The 17503-nt window shown below is 43.5% G+C and overlaps 1 protein-coding gene across 11 annotated transcripts in view; it reads right to left on the reverse strand.

Moving 5' to 3' along the window:
• Positions 1–17503, reverse strand: part of dlg5a (discs, large homolog 5a (Drosophila)) — a 61288-nt gene that overhangs the window by 39965 nt on the left and 3820 nt on the right. For 10 of the 11 annotated variants that reach the window (XR_005039172.1, XM_036960304.1, XM_036960306.1 and 7 more), the window contains exons 2-3: positions 2872–2940; positions 1009–1186 (exon numbers count right to left, since the gene is read on the reverse strand). Coding sequence is in view for 10 of the 11 variants with exons in the window: in XM_036960304.1 (XP_036816199.1) it covers positions 1009–1186; positions 2872–2940 (247 nt within the window). In the remaining variant the exon portion in view is untranslated. The remainder of the gene's footprint in view (positions 1–1008; positions 1187–2871; positions 2941–17503) is intronic. The other variant, XM_021580816.2, reaches the window with a different exon arrangement.

Here is a 17503-nt window from a genome sequence, read left to right on the forward strand (position 1 = left end):
GCATGGTCCTCAGGACTACCTGAGATGAACTCACTATTGTGCATCCCTCATGATTCTGTACAACGGCTTCAGGAAACAGGAGGCTTGAGAGCATCCCGTCGGGCTGTATCACCACCTGGTACGGTGACTGCACCACCCTCAACCGCAAGGTTTTCCAGAGAGTGGTGCAGTCTACACAACTCATCACCGGGGGGCAAACTACCTGCCCTCCAGAACACCTACAGCACCCGATGTCACAGGAAGGCCAAAAAGATCATCAAGGACAACCACCACCCGAGCCACTGCTTGTTCACTGCTTGCTACATAGAAACTCACTAGTCACTTTAAACAATGCCACTTTAATAATGTTTACATATCTTACATTACTCATCTCATATGTATTTGCCCCTCGGCCATCGCTCATCCATATATTTATATGGATATATTCTTATTCCATCCCTTTAGATTTGTGTATATTAGGTAGTGGTTGGGGAATTGTTAGATTACTTGTTCGATATTACTGCACTGTCAGAACTAGAAACACAAGCATTTCGCTACACTCACATTAACATCTGCTAACCATGTGTATGTGACCAATACGATTTGATTTATAAAAGTGTGTGTAAACATGACCAATCATAAACCTACAGGTCGCTGACCTCAAAGTAATGACCCATACAGACAGCAATTAACCAAATGTTGCAGTCAGTCTATCATAGCAGAGCGTGTGATGTAGTTCAGGTTAAGGATAACACAACAATGGCTGAATATAATTTTTACTCTGCTGTAGGCTACCTTAATTTTAATGACTGGCTGGAATGTATTCTCGGTCTGTCTAAATCTTGTATTTTGACTACTTGTTGCATGGAGACATTGGTGTATAGTACAGTATGAAGACAATCTACTCTACTTATGTCTAGACGTTGTATTTGACTACTTACTGCATTAATATACTGATGTACAGAATAAAGACATTCCACGCCACCCTCTCCTCAGTTGTGTGGTAAGGGGGAAGGGGGTTGTCTGTACCTGCAGTCGTCGAAGGTGGTGCCGGGCGATGCCAGAGCCAGGCGCTTGCGGAGCTCGTCCCTCTCACGGGTCACCTGACGCAGCTGGAACAGGATGGTGTCCAGGTTGTCACCGGCTGGCCGGTTGTCGTTGACGACCGGGGGCGGGGACGAGGCTGAGCCGTTACCGGGAGGTGAACCTGCAACAGTGAGTATGTCACCAGGAGCAAGAGCAGCTCACTGCCACCGGAATACACGGGACAGGAAGGAGAGGACAACGCTTACATCACAATATAAACAAACAAGGGTATATCCATTTATAAGCTCAGTCCTTTGTATTAGAGATGATTCTAACTGGACATGATGGTTGATCTAGTTCTCCTGTGTTTCATTCTGGGGAATAGAGTTCTACCTCAGGTGCAGGCCTGCCACAGCTGACATCTGACTTGAGTTACAAAAGTTAGCTACTTAAACAAGAATCTGACCTTTGCAACAATATTTAGTTGACAGTGTATTATTCAGGTTGAGGTTAGGCACACAAATCCCAAGTTATGATTTTAGCTTACAAACAGGAAAGAGCAACCTCACTTGAACCTCATGCAACTTGATGTCAACTTCTATTGAATACTATATTATGTTGGGTTTAAGTGTAATATTTCTGAAAAACGCAGTTTCCATCACCAGTAGACTGGGACAGTAAATGATGATTGAATGCATCACAGAAAACACTGGACAATGACAAAAACTATAGAGCATTACAATGCTCATTGCTCACATAAGGTCTAAAGTGGTTTAGGCCTTGTCCTAGACATTCTTAACAATTCACTACCCAAAGGTACTGCTTTAGAACAGCGGTTGTCTGATATGAAATTCCTCTTTAATCTTTTCCATGACAATCTTTTCCACATTTCCCAAGATACCCTCAGATTCACATGGAAGCAATACTGGTAATCTCAGACAGGAAAATGACAAGCAGTATATTGGAGATCAGACTTAATAAAACATTCCTGGTACTGTGTCTGGCTGGCTTATGCAGTCTCCAGGGCACTTTCATAGTAGTGGATTAACCAACACATTTGTGCAGTCATTCAAAAAGAGTAAGAAAGGTCTGTGTAAGTAATTGAGTAGAAGATGAATATTCAAATAAAATTTTATTTCTCACATACGCGTGCAGACCTTACCGTGAAATGTTTACTTACTATTGAAATTAATAATTTCCTTCTAGCCATGTTCCCTTAACCACGGTTATAAAATGTCTTCCATGCTCAGGGCTGTGTACCAATACTTTTAAAAAAGATACCTTTTTGTTCCTTGCGACCACTTATGTGAAATTATTGGATCTCCCCCTTTCACAAACCTCCCTTCTCCTCCCCACTCTTCCCAGAACAGAAGGAGCGGGCCTGTCAGGGAGGCCAACAGACAGGCAGCAGACCCCTTTTCTCTCTACCTCCCTCCCGCTTTCCTAGAACAGAAACAGAAGGAGCGGGCCAGGCCAACAGACAGACCGACAGGCAGAGTCAGCGCCAGGAAGGAACTCAGAGGATCCTTGGCACCAGGTTGGGCCCTTAAGGGTTTATGTAACAGCCAGTGACGCTCTGAGTCATTTGGACCACTGTCAAGCTCTGGTAGCAAGAGTGAGTAAGTGAGTGTGCATGTTAAGGAGGTAGCATGGTGAACTAAACTCATGGACGAGAGAAAGGAGAGAGATTGGCCAGGTGGGCTGCCGTAGGGGGCATTGGCAAGCACTAATGCGTCTTTAGTGAAAGATGTCTTATTGGACTAGTGGGGTTATTCTGGTATAAACAAAGCTGCACTGAGAGGCATTGACACTACAGAAACCATGACTTGGATCACACACACACACACGTATTGGCCTCATACTTACCAACACTGCTTAGGGAACTGCTACTCTCAGAGTCTGAGGGCATGGTGGAGAGAACACTGTATGTAGAGCCTGCAGAGCGAGTGATATGGGAAAGAAGAGATGACATCAGCAATCAGTAAAAAATAAAATCATATGCTCTTTTCCATGAAGTCTTTGAAACGATTGGTTTGCCAATCGATGATGAATTAAGTGTAACGTTTCATAACACAGTACAAATCCGCATGAAATATATTGAAAAATACACCACATACATAAGGTATATGGATCAGCCACACCCGTTGCTGACAGGTGTATAAAATCAAGGACACATCCATGCAATCTGCATAGACAAATATTGGCAGTAGAACAGCCCAAACTGAAGAGCTCAGTGACTTTCAACATGGCACCCTCAATGGATGACACCTTTCCAACAAGTCAGTTCGTCAAATTTCTGCCCTGCTAGAGCTGCCCCGGTCAACTGTAAGTGCAGAACGGGGACGCCGAGTGCTGGCCTGCTCAGGAGCCCTGACCTCAACCCCATCGAACACTTTTTGGATGAATTGGAACGCCGACTGGGAGCCAGGCCTAATCGGCCAACATCAGTCCCCAGCTTCACTAATGCTCTTGTAGCTGAACGGAAGTCCCTGCAGCAATGTTCCAACATCTAGTGGAAAGTCTTCCCAGGAGATTGTAGGCTGTTACAGCAGCAAATAAGATGGTCGACAAGCACGTGTCCACATACTTTTGGCCATGCATTATACATACATTTTCTCCTGTATTTCTGGACTCCTAGTTCTTAACTCAGGATTCCTCTTTACTCATGTCCCCTCTCCATGCACCTAGTACATTGCTTTGATGCATCTTCCCCGTATGTCCCTGCTAGTCAAGCAGAGTGTAACGTGGTTAGAATGTAATTTTCTCCTTTCTAAGTCAAGCAGCACATGGAGAAGGCACTCAGGACAATGATGTCCTATTTGCATAGTGCTGCACACTGCTAAGCCAAGGGATATTCCATGTCGAGAAAGGGGGGATATAGTATGTCATTCTGCTGCACATCACAGCTCTAGCTGCAGTAGCAAATGGACTGCCTTTTCTAAAGGGCCACAAACATATCATGGGTATAACCCTTTGTGGAGTTATAGAGTTCTTAGAATGTCGTCATTTTCAGTGTTCCACTTATGGATTTTTACAGTTCAGGAAATATTGAATTAGCAGGCATTGTTGGTGTCGTCTATAACAATAAGTTAAAAGGTTTGCCATAGAACAGCATATTTAGACAATGTTTAGTCCTCAGAGTATTAAGTCAAATAGATATATAATAGCTGGTTCTAAATAGCTATATTGCGATTAACTACGATGTGTCTGTCACATTTCAAGCAGACATAAGACTGCAATTAGTGTGTCCTCTAAAAACCCAGTCATGACGCACACCAACGGGAGAGATAACGTCAAGAGGTCATCGATCAAATCCCACTATCCCAGATGTCCATCAGTGTCCTTCCCACCCTGCTGTGTCAGGTAAAGTCCTTACAACACCAACCCTGCAGCTCAGACAAGGCCAAGCCTCATTAGCTAGGATCTCTCCCTCACCGAGACTCTCAGTGTACATACATATATAGCGAGGGAGAAAGCGAGAGAAAGAGAATAAATAAAAAATGGGGGTAGAAGAGAAGAGACTGGCTTTTAATCTGTTCTGACACTCCCCGAAGCTCTGTGCTCACTGCTCTCTCTGCTGCTGCTCTCCACTGTGATACACATTCAGAGCAGCTTGACATGAGAACCAGGCAGAGCCTACTACACCTCTGCTGCACACTGAAAGCAGGCGGGCAGCTCCTACATTCTTGTTACACACATTCTCCCAGATGATATATAAAAAGTAGTGGCTACAACTTTCTAAACTTGTGTCAGATATTTTAGACCAGTGTGAAGTAAACCGCTAGTATTTATTTTGACAGGAGGACTCTTGCTCCTCAGTTAGCAGATAATCCATCCTCTTACATGGAAGTCTGAGGCTATTTGCCAAAAATATATATATATTTTTTTTACCAATGCAATAAATCAAAGTTCATTATGGGGCTAGGGATTAAACAGGGCTGGGAGATGTGGGATGGATTTGACAAAGCAAGCCCCGGGACACCAAAAAAATTGAGATTCTCAGTTATTTGTCCCCTCTGGGACCAGCATGTTATGCCACATTGCTTAGACCAAAATCACTTCTGTAATAATCATCACAGCTCACTACAGATTTAATTTGTCCAAAACGCTAGGGCCTGGCCTCTCCTATGCTGTTCCCACTTCAACAGACATAGATGGTATAACATACAATATGGACTAGAGGTCGACCGATTAATTAGGGCCGATTTCAAGTTTTCATAACAATCGGAAATCGGTATAAATGGGCGCCGATTTGCCGATTAAAAAAAATATATATATTTTAATTTTTTTAGACCTTTATTTAACTAGGCAAGTCAGTTAAGAACACATTCTTATTTCCAATGACGGCCTAGGAACTGTGGGTTAACTGCCTCGTTCAGGGGCAGAACGACAGATTTTCACCATGTCAGCTCGGGGGATCCAATCTTGCAATCTTACGGTTAACTAGTCCAACGCAATAACGACCTGCCTCTCTCTCGTTGCACTCCACAAGGAGACTGCCTGTCTGACTGAGCATACAAGCTTTTCAAACTTCACTCGCTCTGAGCCTTGGGGTGGTTGTTTCCCTTGCTCTGCATGGGTAACGCTGCTTCGATGGTGGCTGTTGTCGTTGTGTTGCTGGTTCGAGCCCAGCAGGGAGCGAGGAGAGGGACGGAAGCTATACTGTTACACTGGCAATACTAAAGTGCCTATAAGAACATCCAATAGTCAAAAGTTAATGAAATACAAATGGTATAGAGGGAAATAGTCCTATAATTCCTATAATAACTACAACCTAAAACTTATTATCTGGGAATATCGAAGACTCGTTAAAAGGAACCACCAGCTTTCATGTTCTCATCTTTCTTACATAGAACATATTGCACTTTTACTTCTAACACTTTGTTTTTGCATTATTTAAACCAAATTGAACATGTTTCATTATTTATTTGATTTTATTTATGTATTATATTAAGTTAAAATAAGTGTTCATTCAGTATTGTTGTAATTGTCATTATTACAAATACATTTTTATTTTTACATTGGCCGATTAAACGGTATCGGCTTTTTTGGCCCTCCAATAATCGGTATCGGTGTTGAAAAATCATAATCGATCAACCTCTAATATGGACATTGAGAAAGAGCATAGAAATTAACTAAATGCTGAATACTCAGTAGTGGCAACAGTCTACACTAAGTCCCTTTTAGCAGGTCAATGATGCAGAATAGATATTAAATGGCTGTAGGCCATCTGGTGGTGAAGGGGTCAGCAGCGATAGACCTCTCCAACAGGCCTTTTATCATCAATAGCAATTAGACTTTAGCCTCTTTCAGCCGGGCCGTTCATTTGTAAACAAGCTGACAGCATCAATAAATAGTACATGAATTAGAGCTGCAAAATATCTAGTGGTCGGCACTTAGGCTGCAGACTGTCCAATTCTCAGCCCTTCTACCCTGAAGTGTGCACGCGCCATGAGGGGGGGTGTGAGTAAATGGACACCTTGTGAAGAAGTGTGGGGAATCAGAATGCAACCGAGGTGTGCACACATTCACCAAAATCCAATGCTTTTAAATCACTGAGGGTGAGTGAGCAAAGCACACTTTAGGAAGAATTCTGAACGCGACCTTGGAGAATACGCCTTATGCCAGTCAGTGTCAATCCTTGAGCGATGCAATGTGACATCCAGGTCCCATTCCTACCGATAAGGGATGTGACAAATGGAAAATCTGGTTTAATGTTAACAGCAATTATTTTATCGGTTTTCCATTTAAACAGGAAAAAAAGGAAAAAAAAATAATAATAATTGCCTTCAGAGTGGCGCAGCGGTTTTAAGCACTGCATTGCAGTGTTGCAGCGTAAATACAGGCTGGGGTTCAATCCCAGACTGTGATACCACCAGCCGCGACCGGGAGTCCCATAGGGAGGTGCACAATTGGGCCAGCGTCGTCTGGGTTAGGGAAGGATTTACTTAGCTCATCGTGCTCTAGCGACTTCTTGTGGCGGGCTGAGTGCCTGCAGTCTGACTTCGGTTGTCAGTTGAACGGTGTTTCCTTTGACACATTGGTGCACCTGGCTTCAGGGTTAAGCTGGCGAGTGTTAAGAAGCGCAGCTTGGCAGATCATGTGTCGGAGGATGAGACAAGATCGTAATCACGAAATTGGGGAGAAAAAGGGGGTAAAAATAAATGTTCTCTCTACCACAGTCATATAGCCTAGAAAGCGCATCAGCTACGGCATGTCTGTCTGTCAGGGTACACTACATCTTTTTAAATGCCAACACAAAACCTTCTCTGAACGGGCATTTTACTTGTCTGTAAAGGAATGCTGCTTCAAAGAGGGACAGACCATCACTAGGCGACCAGAACTGTCGATCAAATAATCTCCAACTGCCGGCGCCCAGACTATCCTCTCCTAAAAAAAATACTTTAACAAGTTTGTTAAATATCGCGATTTACCAAGACATTTAATAGAAAGAAAAACATCTTCCGCTAAGAATCGACTTAAGATTCAGTATTTTTGGAACGGAGGAAACTGATTAGTTGCAGAGAACAAAAACTTGCATCTTTTCATAGCGAGCTAGCAAGGGACGGCGAGAGAGGGCAGGGGCACAGTATAGGCATGTTGGCCACCAAACACACTAGGCCCATCTATCGGCAATCAACAGCTGCAAAGCAGGGCCCATCCATGAATAAGCTAGAATATTCTACACGCAAACTGAACACACACAAGCATCATTTTTCCCATTAGGGATTTTTTCTTAAATGTTAAGGATCCCAATTTCGTTTAAACATTCACAGCCTTACTGAAGATCTATCCTGACAGTTTGGAAGTTAACTGCAGTCTCAAAACACCTCCAAACACACTGATCAAAACACACTGTAGCCATGAAACAACATCTAGGCCTGTATTAGCCACTGGAGCTGAGACTGCTGCAGCACTGTCACACTCAGTCAATGAAGGGGCATTAAAGTGGCACTCCAGTCTCCTTTCACCTGATTTATTACCTGATTTACTTAAAAGACAAAGGTTTCACTATTGTTTCACTTCACTTTGAGCACAGCGTTCAGTCTGGTTTCACCAAGCTATATGGTCCTCAAGTGCAGACGAAGCCACTAGCTACTGTAATTACCCAGAGGTGAGTTGTAGCCTACTACTACTCACAGTGTGTGGATGTGATGATAGTAGAGATCCAGCAGTATATAGTAAAATGAGAGCTGAGCTGATGGTAGACAGTCAGGGATACTAGAACAAAGGTTCCTCTCCCCTTCCTGACTCCCCCCATGTCTTTAACTAGGTCAGGGGAACCCTGGCTCTGCCTTGGGGGCTCCACTACACCCCCTCCATCATTCTATCCTCCTAGCTTCCCCTCCACAACTCTGAAGCTTCTCATCATCTCCCTTAAGTCTCCCCTCACTCTCCATTTCATCTTTGCCTCCCCATCTTCTCCTCCTCCCCTCTGTCTATCACTCCTCCCTCTCCCCCCTCCCATCCAGGGTCAACAGTTGTTCCTTACGACCATATTATCTTCCCCTTCCCTGAAGTAGAGGAATACTAAATTCTGCAGCGTGACAAAAATAAGAAGTGGCAAGGAACGACAGTGTTACCCCATCCTTATCAGGGAGAAGAGAGTCAACTGTGACTAAAACAAATGTATGAGGGGACCCAGATAATTATCTTATCTAAAAATGCACCAACTACCCAAAATGTAAAGAATCGGATTCTGCCATTTCAAAACACTTTCTATCTTAAGACCTTGACAACTCTGAAACTACCGATATGATGCAAGATATTCTCTTCCCGAGGAGAAGGACATTTCAGTGGCTGTTGGAGAAGGTTATTATTGTTACATTCAAAAAAAGAACTGCTATTCTGTATTAACCACCATGAGCTCCTCTCACTTTGTGTCTGAATTCAATATCAAATTGTGTGCGTGTGTTAGAGAGAGAAAAGACCACTTGTTTGGCTAGGGGGTCTGTGTCTCACAAGGCCATGCATGGCAGTGGCACCAAGAGCCAGGATTCTGGGGAGTGAGATAATGGCTGCTGTGCCACATGACCAGAAGAGTCTCCAGGGTCGTGGTCAACAGAAGGAAAACATTTTGAAACGGGGAGGTACTACAAGGGGCGTATTCATTACATTGATTCTGTTGCAAATGGTTTCTTAAACGGAATCAAACGTAAACAAAACGGAGGTACATAACCTGAATTTGTCCAACAGAAACTCCTGTTTTAGTTGCACCCATGCAAAAATCTTTTGCAATATTGTGCCCTTCTGAATCCCACCCAGTACAATGTCTTTCTATTAGAGACATGGCCTAACCGACGAACGCAGGCTAAACAAATCTGAGACCACTCATGAGTCGTACCTAGTCTTTTCCTCAGGACTGAAATTCAAACTAAACTAATTTTGCTAAATAAAAGGTGCTAAAAGTCATCACTGAGCAGTCGTGTGCTGTATAGCAGTGTAATACACCCTTACTGCTTGAGAACAAATCCTCCTAAATGACAATTATTCAATATTCAGAACATCTGAAAATACCTTGATAAGAGAAAAACATGGAGGAACTTCCGTACAACACGCCATGATCACCATCCTTCTTATACCAATCCAGCCTCTTCAGATCTTTGAGCACTGAAGAAGTCGAGGCTGGCTGAAGTCAGCCTGGACCTAGATCTCTCAAGAGCTGTATCGCCCAAATCCTATAGGTGCTGGCATTTAGTCATCTTTATGCTAAGTGCAAGGTGGCACTTAATAGATCTGGGACTAGGCTGGGGTAAAGAGTCTGCTCTCTGCCCCTCTAATAGAAAGACATTGTCTGGGGTGAAGCCCAAGTGCCTAAGGTCCATCAAAAACGCTGAACGGCAGCAAAAACTGAAATAGGATAGAAGCTCATGACTCTACCCAGAGGTGAACAGCACTGGTCCTCTGGGGGATGTAGCCCTGCTGTATTTCACCCTTGTCTTATGACAAGTGAAACACTTCAAGTTTGCGCATTCTCTAGCCAATCAGAAGCATCAAATGCCAGGGAGCAGCAGAATGCGGTGACCACTTGGCAATGTACTAAGTTTATCATCATTTGGCTATAGCGTTACATAGGTATGGTGTCATATATTCTGAACAGATGATATCATCTTTAAATTCTGAAGGTAATCTTGAATTTTCTAAACTTTCCTCAGAGCAGAACCCTGAGCGATACTGTAGCTCCTTTATGAACAATGTAAGTAAGTAAAATACATGAACAAAAGTAATTGGACACCTGCTCATCAAACATCTTATTCCAAAATCATGTGCATTAATATGGAGTTTGTCCCCCCCTTTGCTGATATAACAGCCTCCACTCTTCTGGGAATGCTTTCTACTAGATGTTGGAAGATTGCTGCAGAGACTTACTTCCATTCAGCCACAAGAGCATTAGTGAGGTCGGGTACTGATGTTGCTTTCCAATTCATCCCAAAAGGTGTTTGATGGGGGTTGAGGTTGGGGCTTTGTGCCGGTCAAAATACGGACCTCGTATTGTGCACAGAATCGTCTTGAATGTCATTGTATGCTGTAGTGTTAAGATTCCCCTTCACTGGAACTTTGGGGTCTAGACCGAACCATGAAAAACATCCCCAGACCATTATTCCTCCCCCACCAAACTTTACAGTTGGCACTATGCCGTCAGCATTCTCTTGGCATCTGCTAACCCCCGATTCATCCGTCGGACTGCCAGATGGTGAAGAGTGATTAATAATTCCAGAGAACGTATTTCCACTGCTCCAGAGTACAATGGCGGCGAGCGTTATACCACTCCAGACGCTTCGAATTGCGCAGGGTGATCTTAGGCTTGTGAGTGGCTGCTCGGCCATGGAAACCAATTTCATGAAGCTCCCGAACAGTTATTGTGCAGATGTTGCTTCCAGAAGCAGTTTGGAAATCCGTAGTGATTGTTGCAACCGAGGACAGATGATTTTTAAGCGCTAAAGTTCTATGAGCTTGTGTGGCCTACCACGTCACAGCTGAGCCGTTGTTGCTCCTGAAGTTCAACTTCACAATACCAGCACTTACTGTTGACCGGGGCAGCTCGAGCAGGGCAGAAATGTGACTTAATGATTGTTGGAAAGTTGGCATCCTATGACGATGCCACCTTGAAAGTGACTGAGCTCTTCAGTAAGGACATTCTACTGGCAATGTTTGTCTATGGAGATTGCATGGATGGGTGCTCGATTTTATACACCTGTCAGCAACAGGTGTGGATGAATCCACTATTTTTAAGGGGTGTCAACATGCACTATAAATTCAAAAGTATGTTATTATCACACCTCTATATATTATCATGACATTAAAAACAGTGAAGGAAAACACAGGCCTTTTGTCATGCATCAGAGACTGGATGGGGGAGAGAGATAGAGAAGAGAGCAAAAATACAGAGGGGTAGAGGAGAAATAGAATGGGAGAGAGAGAAAGGTAGAGAGAGAAGCAACACAGTAGGAAAGAAAGGAGTGAGAGAGCAGAAGGAGAGACTGAGCAGGGTAGATCATTTTACAAAACAGGTTCTGTCTATTTTTTTTATTTCACCTTTATTTAACCAGGTAGGCCAGTTGAGAACAAGTTCTCATTTACAACTGCAACCTGGCCAAGATAAAGCAAAGCATTGCAACAAAAACACAGAACCGGGGTAGAGGAGATAGAGCGTTGTAGACGAGAAAGAACAAACAGCAGTGCAAAAGAGAAAGACAGAGGGGTAGATGATCAAGAGAGAGGGGTAGAGGGGAGTAGTTCTGTCTGTTTATTTCCATGACCTCACCACACTGCGAGTTTAGACTGTGGCATTTCCTCTGCCTTGCGGGGTGATTAGGAAGCACAGCAACAACACGTGTAAATGGTAATGAAGCCCTGTTCTTACTGCTGCACTGCCTTCTGGAACAGTCAGAATACAAACCCCACACAGCATCGAGAGTAAGGAGAGGAGACGACCTTTCTCACCACTTCCAAATCAACATTTACATCAGCCCACTGCATTGAAAAGAAAGGAGCAGGGTACTCAGTTCACATGTTTAAATAGGCTATCAGAGCTCAATTGAGTTAAATTGGGACAAGGCACCACTGACCCAGAAAAAAATGTCAATCTCTTATTGGCTACATGTGGCTTAATCAGATGGCTTTATTGGTCAACATTAGTGAGTAGTCACAACACCTCCAGCTATGATCGTTCCTACTACATTAAAGTTTATGTCTGACAAAAGAGAGCAATCTATACCCATTTTAGTTGTAACCTGTTATGCTGGAGTGGATACACCAGCACGGCAATGCGCAATAATAAAATGCCCAGTGACATGTAGTATAAAATAAGGGCTATGAAATGACATCAATAACACCCAGCAGCCAGGCTGGGTGTACAATGGATGGATTGATGGCCTAATCTAGAGACACACATGCATGGAGAGAAAGGGAGGGGGGAAAAAGAGGGGGGAGGGAAAGGGAGAGAAAGAGTAGGGTGGTAGGGAGAGGGAGTAGAGAGAAGGATAGACTGTAGCTAGAAGCTACAGTAGTAAGATCCCAGGAGAGATATAAAAGCATTAGTTGGTAGTGACACAGTGTCAGGACATAACTCATTGTGTCCCCATGGTTTATGTGCTGCCGGGAGTGGGACACTGGTTGACAGGCAGGCAGACAGCCCCACTGGTCCTGTCCTAGGCCGCACAAACACACACAACAGCGAGCTCCTGACTGAGCACTTTGGGCCTGCTACCCACCAAAACAAAGGGCCCGTTGTCTGTGTGTATCCCTCTCTCTCTTATCTAGCAACCTCTCGCCAGTCCCTCTAACACCACAGAGGAGTAACCACCACTCAGCCAAGTCTGAAGAAGAAACTAAAGAGAAATCGTGGAGCCTAGAAAAGAGAGAAACTGGGAAGGTGGGTGAGATAGAGGATTTGGTGAGAGAAGAATATAGAAAGAGATGCCTGCTGTTAACTGCCTCGCACCTCACCACAAAGTGTTGAGTGGTAGAGTGATGTGGAAAAAACAGAGCTGTTTTCTGAGTACACTGTACACTGGGGCTCTGACGGTTATAACATTTTGGATGACGGTAATTTGCCAGCCAAATGACCGCGGTCACAAAAATAACCACTTGAAAAGCTTCAATAAAGCTGCAATATTGTAACTTCTTGGGCGACATGACTAAATTCACATAGAAATGTGAGTTATAGATCTGTCATTCTAACTGAAAGCAAGTCTAAGCAGCCGTAGACTTGTTCAATGAGTGCCATTTCTATGCTTCCTGCTCTCAAGTTTCGTGTTTGTTCCACCTTCGGTTTTGTACACTAGCTACAAACAGTTGAAAATACAATATTTTTGGTTATTGACAATATATACAGTTATAGTCTGAAGTTTATATACACCTCAGTCAAATACATTTAAACTGTTTCACAATTCCTGACATTTAATCCAAGTAAAATGTCCTGCCTTAGGTCAGTTAGGATCACCAATTTATTTTAAGAACGTGAAATGTCAGAATAATAGTGAGAATGATTTATTTCAGCTTTTATTTCTTTCATCACATTCCCAGTGGGTCAGAAGTTTACATACTCAATTAGTGTTTGGTAGTATTGCCTTTAAATTGTTTAACTTGGGTCAAACATTTCAGGTAGCCTTCCACAAGCTTCCTGCAATAAGTTGGGTGAATGTTGGCCCATTCCTCCTGACAGAGCTGGTGTAACGGAGTCAGGTTTGTAAGGCCTCCTGGATGGTCTCCCGAGAGATCTCCTCCCAAACCTGGACTAAAGCATCCGCCAACTCCTGGACAGTCTGTGGTGCAACGTGGCATTGGTGGATGGAGCGAGACATGATGGCCCAGATGTGCTCAATTGGATTCAGGTCTGGGGAACGGGCGGGCCAGTCCATAGCATCAATGCCTTCCTCTTGCAGGAACTGCTGACACACTCCAGCCACATGAGGTCTAGCATGGTCTTGCATTAGGAGGAACCCAGGGTCAACCGCACCAGCATATGGTCTCACAATGGATCTGAGGATCTCATCTCGGTACCTAATGGCAGTCAGGCTACCTCTGCCGAGCACATGGAGGGCTGTGCGCCCCCCCCGAAGAAATGCCACCCCACACCATGACTGACCCACCGCCAAACCGGTCATGCTGGAGGATGTTGCAGGCAGCAGAACATTCTCCACGGCGTCTCCAGACTGTCACATGTGCTCAGTGTGAACCTGCTTTCATCTGTGAAGAGCACAGGGCGCCAGTGGCGAATTTGCCAATCTTGGTGTTCTCTGGCAAATGAAAAACGTCCACAGGTGGGGGTTGTGCTTACAGCCCAACACCGTGCAGGACGTCGGGCCCTCATACCACCCTCATGGAGGGAGTTTCATGGAGTTTCTGACCATTTGAGCAGACACATGCACATTTGTGGCCTGCTGGAAGTCATTTTGCAGGGCTCTGGCAGTGCTCCTCCTGCTCCTCCTTGCACAAAGGCGGAGGTAGCTGTCCTGCTGCTGGGTTGTTGCCCTCCTACGGCCTCCTCCACGTCTCCTGATGTACTGGCCTGTCTCCTGGTAGCGCCTCCATGCTCTGGACACTACGCTGACAGGCACAGCAAACCTTCTTGCTACAGCTCGCATTGATGTGCCATCCTGGATGAGCTGCACTACCTGAGCCACTTGTGTGGGTTGTAGACTCCGTCTCATGCTACCACTAGAGTGAAAGCACCGCCAGCAATCAAAAGTGACCAAAACATCAGCCAGGAAGCATAGGAACTGAGAAGTGGTCTGTGGTCACCACCTGCAGAACCACTCCTTTATTGGGGGTGTCTTGCTAATTGCCTATAATTTCCACCTGTTGTCTATTCCATTTGCACAACAGCATGTGAAATTTATTGTCAATCAGTGTTGCTTCCTAAGTGGACAGTTTGATTCCACAGAAGTGTGATTGACATTGTGTTTAAGTGTTCCCTTTATTTTTTTTGAGCACTGTACATCCACAGGTACACCTCCAATTGACTCAAATGATGTCAATTAGCCTATCAGAAGCTTCTAAAGCCATGACATCATTTTCTGGAATTTTCCAAGCTGTTTAAAGGTACAGTCAACTTAGTGTATGCAAACTTCTGACCCACTTGGATTGTGATACTGTGAATTATAAGTGAAATAATCTGTCTGTAAACAATTGTTGGAAAAATGACTTGTGTCATGCACAAAGTAGATGTCCTAACCGACTTGCCAAAATTATCGTTTGTTAACAAGAAATTTGTGGAGTGGTTGAAAAACGAGTTTTAAATGACTCCAACCTAAATGTATGTAAACTTCCGACTTCAACTGTATATTTCACAGCAGTTTAGATTAGTGGTCGACCAATTAATCGGAATGGACGATTAATTAGGGCTGATTTCAAGTTTTCATAAATCGGAAATCAGTATTTTTGGGCGCCGATTGACTGCCTTGTTCAGGGGCAGAACGACGGATTTTCACCTTGTCAGCTCGGGGGATCCAATCTTGCAACCTTACGGTTAACTAGTCCAACGCAATAACGACCTGCCTCTCGTTGCACTCAACATGGAGACTGCCTGTTACACGAATGTAGTAAGCCAAGGTAAGTTGCTAGTTAGCATTAAACTTATCTTATAAAAAACAATCAACCATAATCACTTGTTAACTACACATGGTTGATGATATTACTAGATATTATCTAGCGTGTCCTGCGTTGCATATATTCTGACTGAGGATACAAGCATCTGACTGAGCGGTGGTAGGCAGAAGCAGGCGAGTAAACATTCATTCAAACAGCACTTTCGTGCATTTTTCCAGCAGCTCTTCGTTGTGCGTCAAGCATTGTGCTGTTTATGACTTTAAGCCTATAAACTCCCGAGTTGAGGCTGTTGTAACCGAAGTGAAATGGCTAGCTAGTTGGTGCGCGCTAATAGCGTTTCAAACTTCACTCGCTCTGAGCCTTGGGGTGGTTGTTTCCTTTGCTCTGCATGGGTAATGCTGCTTCGTTGGTGGCTGTTGTCGTTGTGTTGCTGGTTCGAGCCCAGCAGGGAGCGAGGAGAGGGACGGAAGCTATACACTGGCAATACTAAAGTGCTTATAAGAACATCCAATAGTCAAAAGTTAATGAAATACAAATGGTATAGAGGGAAATAGTCCTATAATTCCTATAATAACTACAACCTAAAACTTCTTATCTGGGAATATCGAAGACTCGTTAAAAGGAACCACCAGCTTTCATGTTCTCATCTTTCTTACATAGAACATATTGCACTTTTACTTCTAACACTTTGTTTTTGCATTATTTAAACCAAATTGAACATGTTTCATTATTTATTTGATTTTATTGATGTATTATATTAAGTTAAAATAAGTGTTCATTCAGTATTGTTGTAATTGTCATTATTACAAATACATTTATATTTTTTTAAATTGGCCGATTAAACGGTATCGGCTTTTTTGGTCCTCCAATAATCGGTATCGGTGTTGAAAAACCATAATCGGTCAACCTCTAGTTTAGATGGTACAATAATTCTCAACACTATGCATTGCTTGTTTCGTCAAACTGAAATTAGGCTATTAGAATTTTCGCAACCAGGAAATGGTGGAGCGATTGCTGCAGATTGCACGTTTAAAAAAGTATTTTTTATTTGTACATTTTCTCCTCTCTTCCACTCCTGACTGCATGTGCTGCCATATAAATAATAGAAGACATTTCCTCCCCATTCAGGTCAATGACGCCAGAATTGGTGGACTGGCGGCCATTGCAAGTGTACCCATAGAAGAAAAGCAGCTAGTAAAATACGCGCTAAAATTTGCTGTGATTGGTTGATTCAACTCGCATTACAAAAAAAAATACATTCCACTGCATGAGCCACATCAGTTAATATCATTTGAATGGGAATTATTGCATCACAAGACCAGGCAGCCATTGCGTGTGTACCAATGAGTTTACCAGTCAAATTGCCAAGGTTTTAAGCCTGTTGTAGTCTATCTATTCAATGGTTATTTTATTTTCATGACAGTCTTCACCCATAACCGTCGGTTACACAGTTGTACGGTAATTGCTCCAGCCCTAGTGCACACAGCTCTCAGCTGATTTGAGGTATAGTAGTCACCCAAAGGGAATGGCCCATCTTCTACACACACAGTGAGGGAGGGAGTAGGACTTTGAGTGGACGCAAACACAGCATCCTGTCAAGGAGCATTGCGTCACACCTTCCTCTTTGTGTGTGTTTGAATCAATGTCACAGTTCGTAAGTAGAGTTACAGGTATAACTACTCTATAGGTGAAACAACAAAGCACTGCAGAGGTCTAAGAGAAGTCTAACGTCAAAGCACTGCATAAGACAAAGTAAAGGCAATGAAATTGTTTCTGATTATTGCAATGTGTATGAATTAAATCAGCTTGAAATGCTCTAGCACGGTTTCTTATCGGCAAAGCACTGATACAGGTGTAGTCTACATAGGCAAGATATTCTCATATTAACTAAATAAAAATGATCATATTGGCAGTTTGATGGACTGACAGGATAAATTTACTTAAT

This window comes from Oncorhynchus mykiss, chromosome 23 (assembly GCF_013265735.2).
Source record: "Oncorhynchus mykiss isolate Arlee chromosome 23, USDA_OmykA_1.1, whole genome shotgun sequence".
Classification (NCBI taxonomy): Eukaryota; Metazoa; Chordata; class Actinopteri; order Salmoniformes; family Salmonidae; genus Oncorhynchus; species Oncorhynchus mykiss.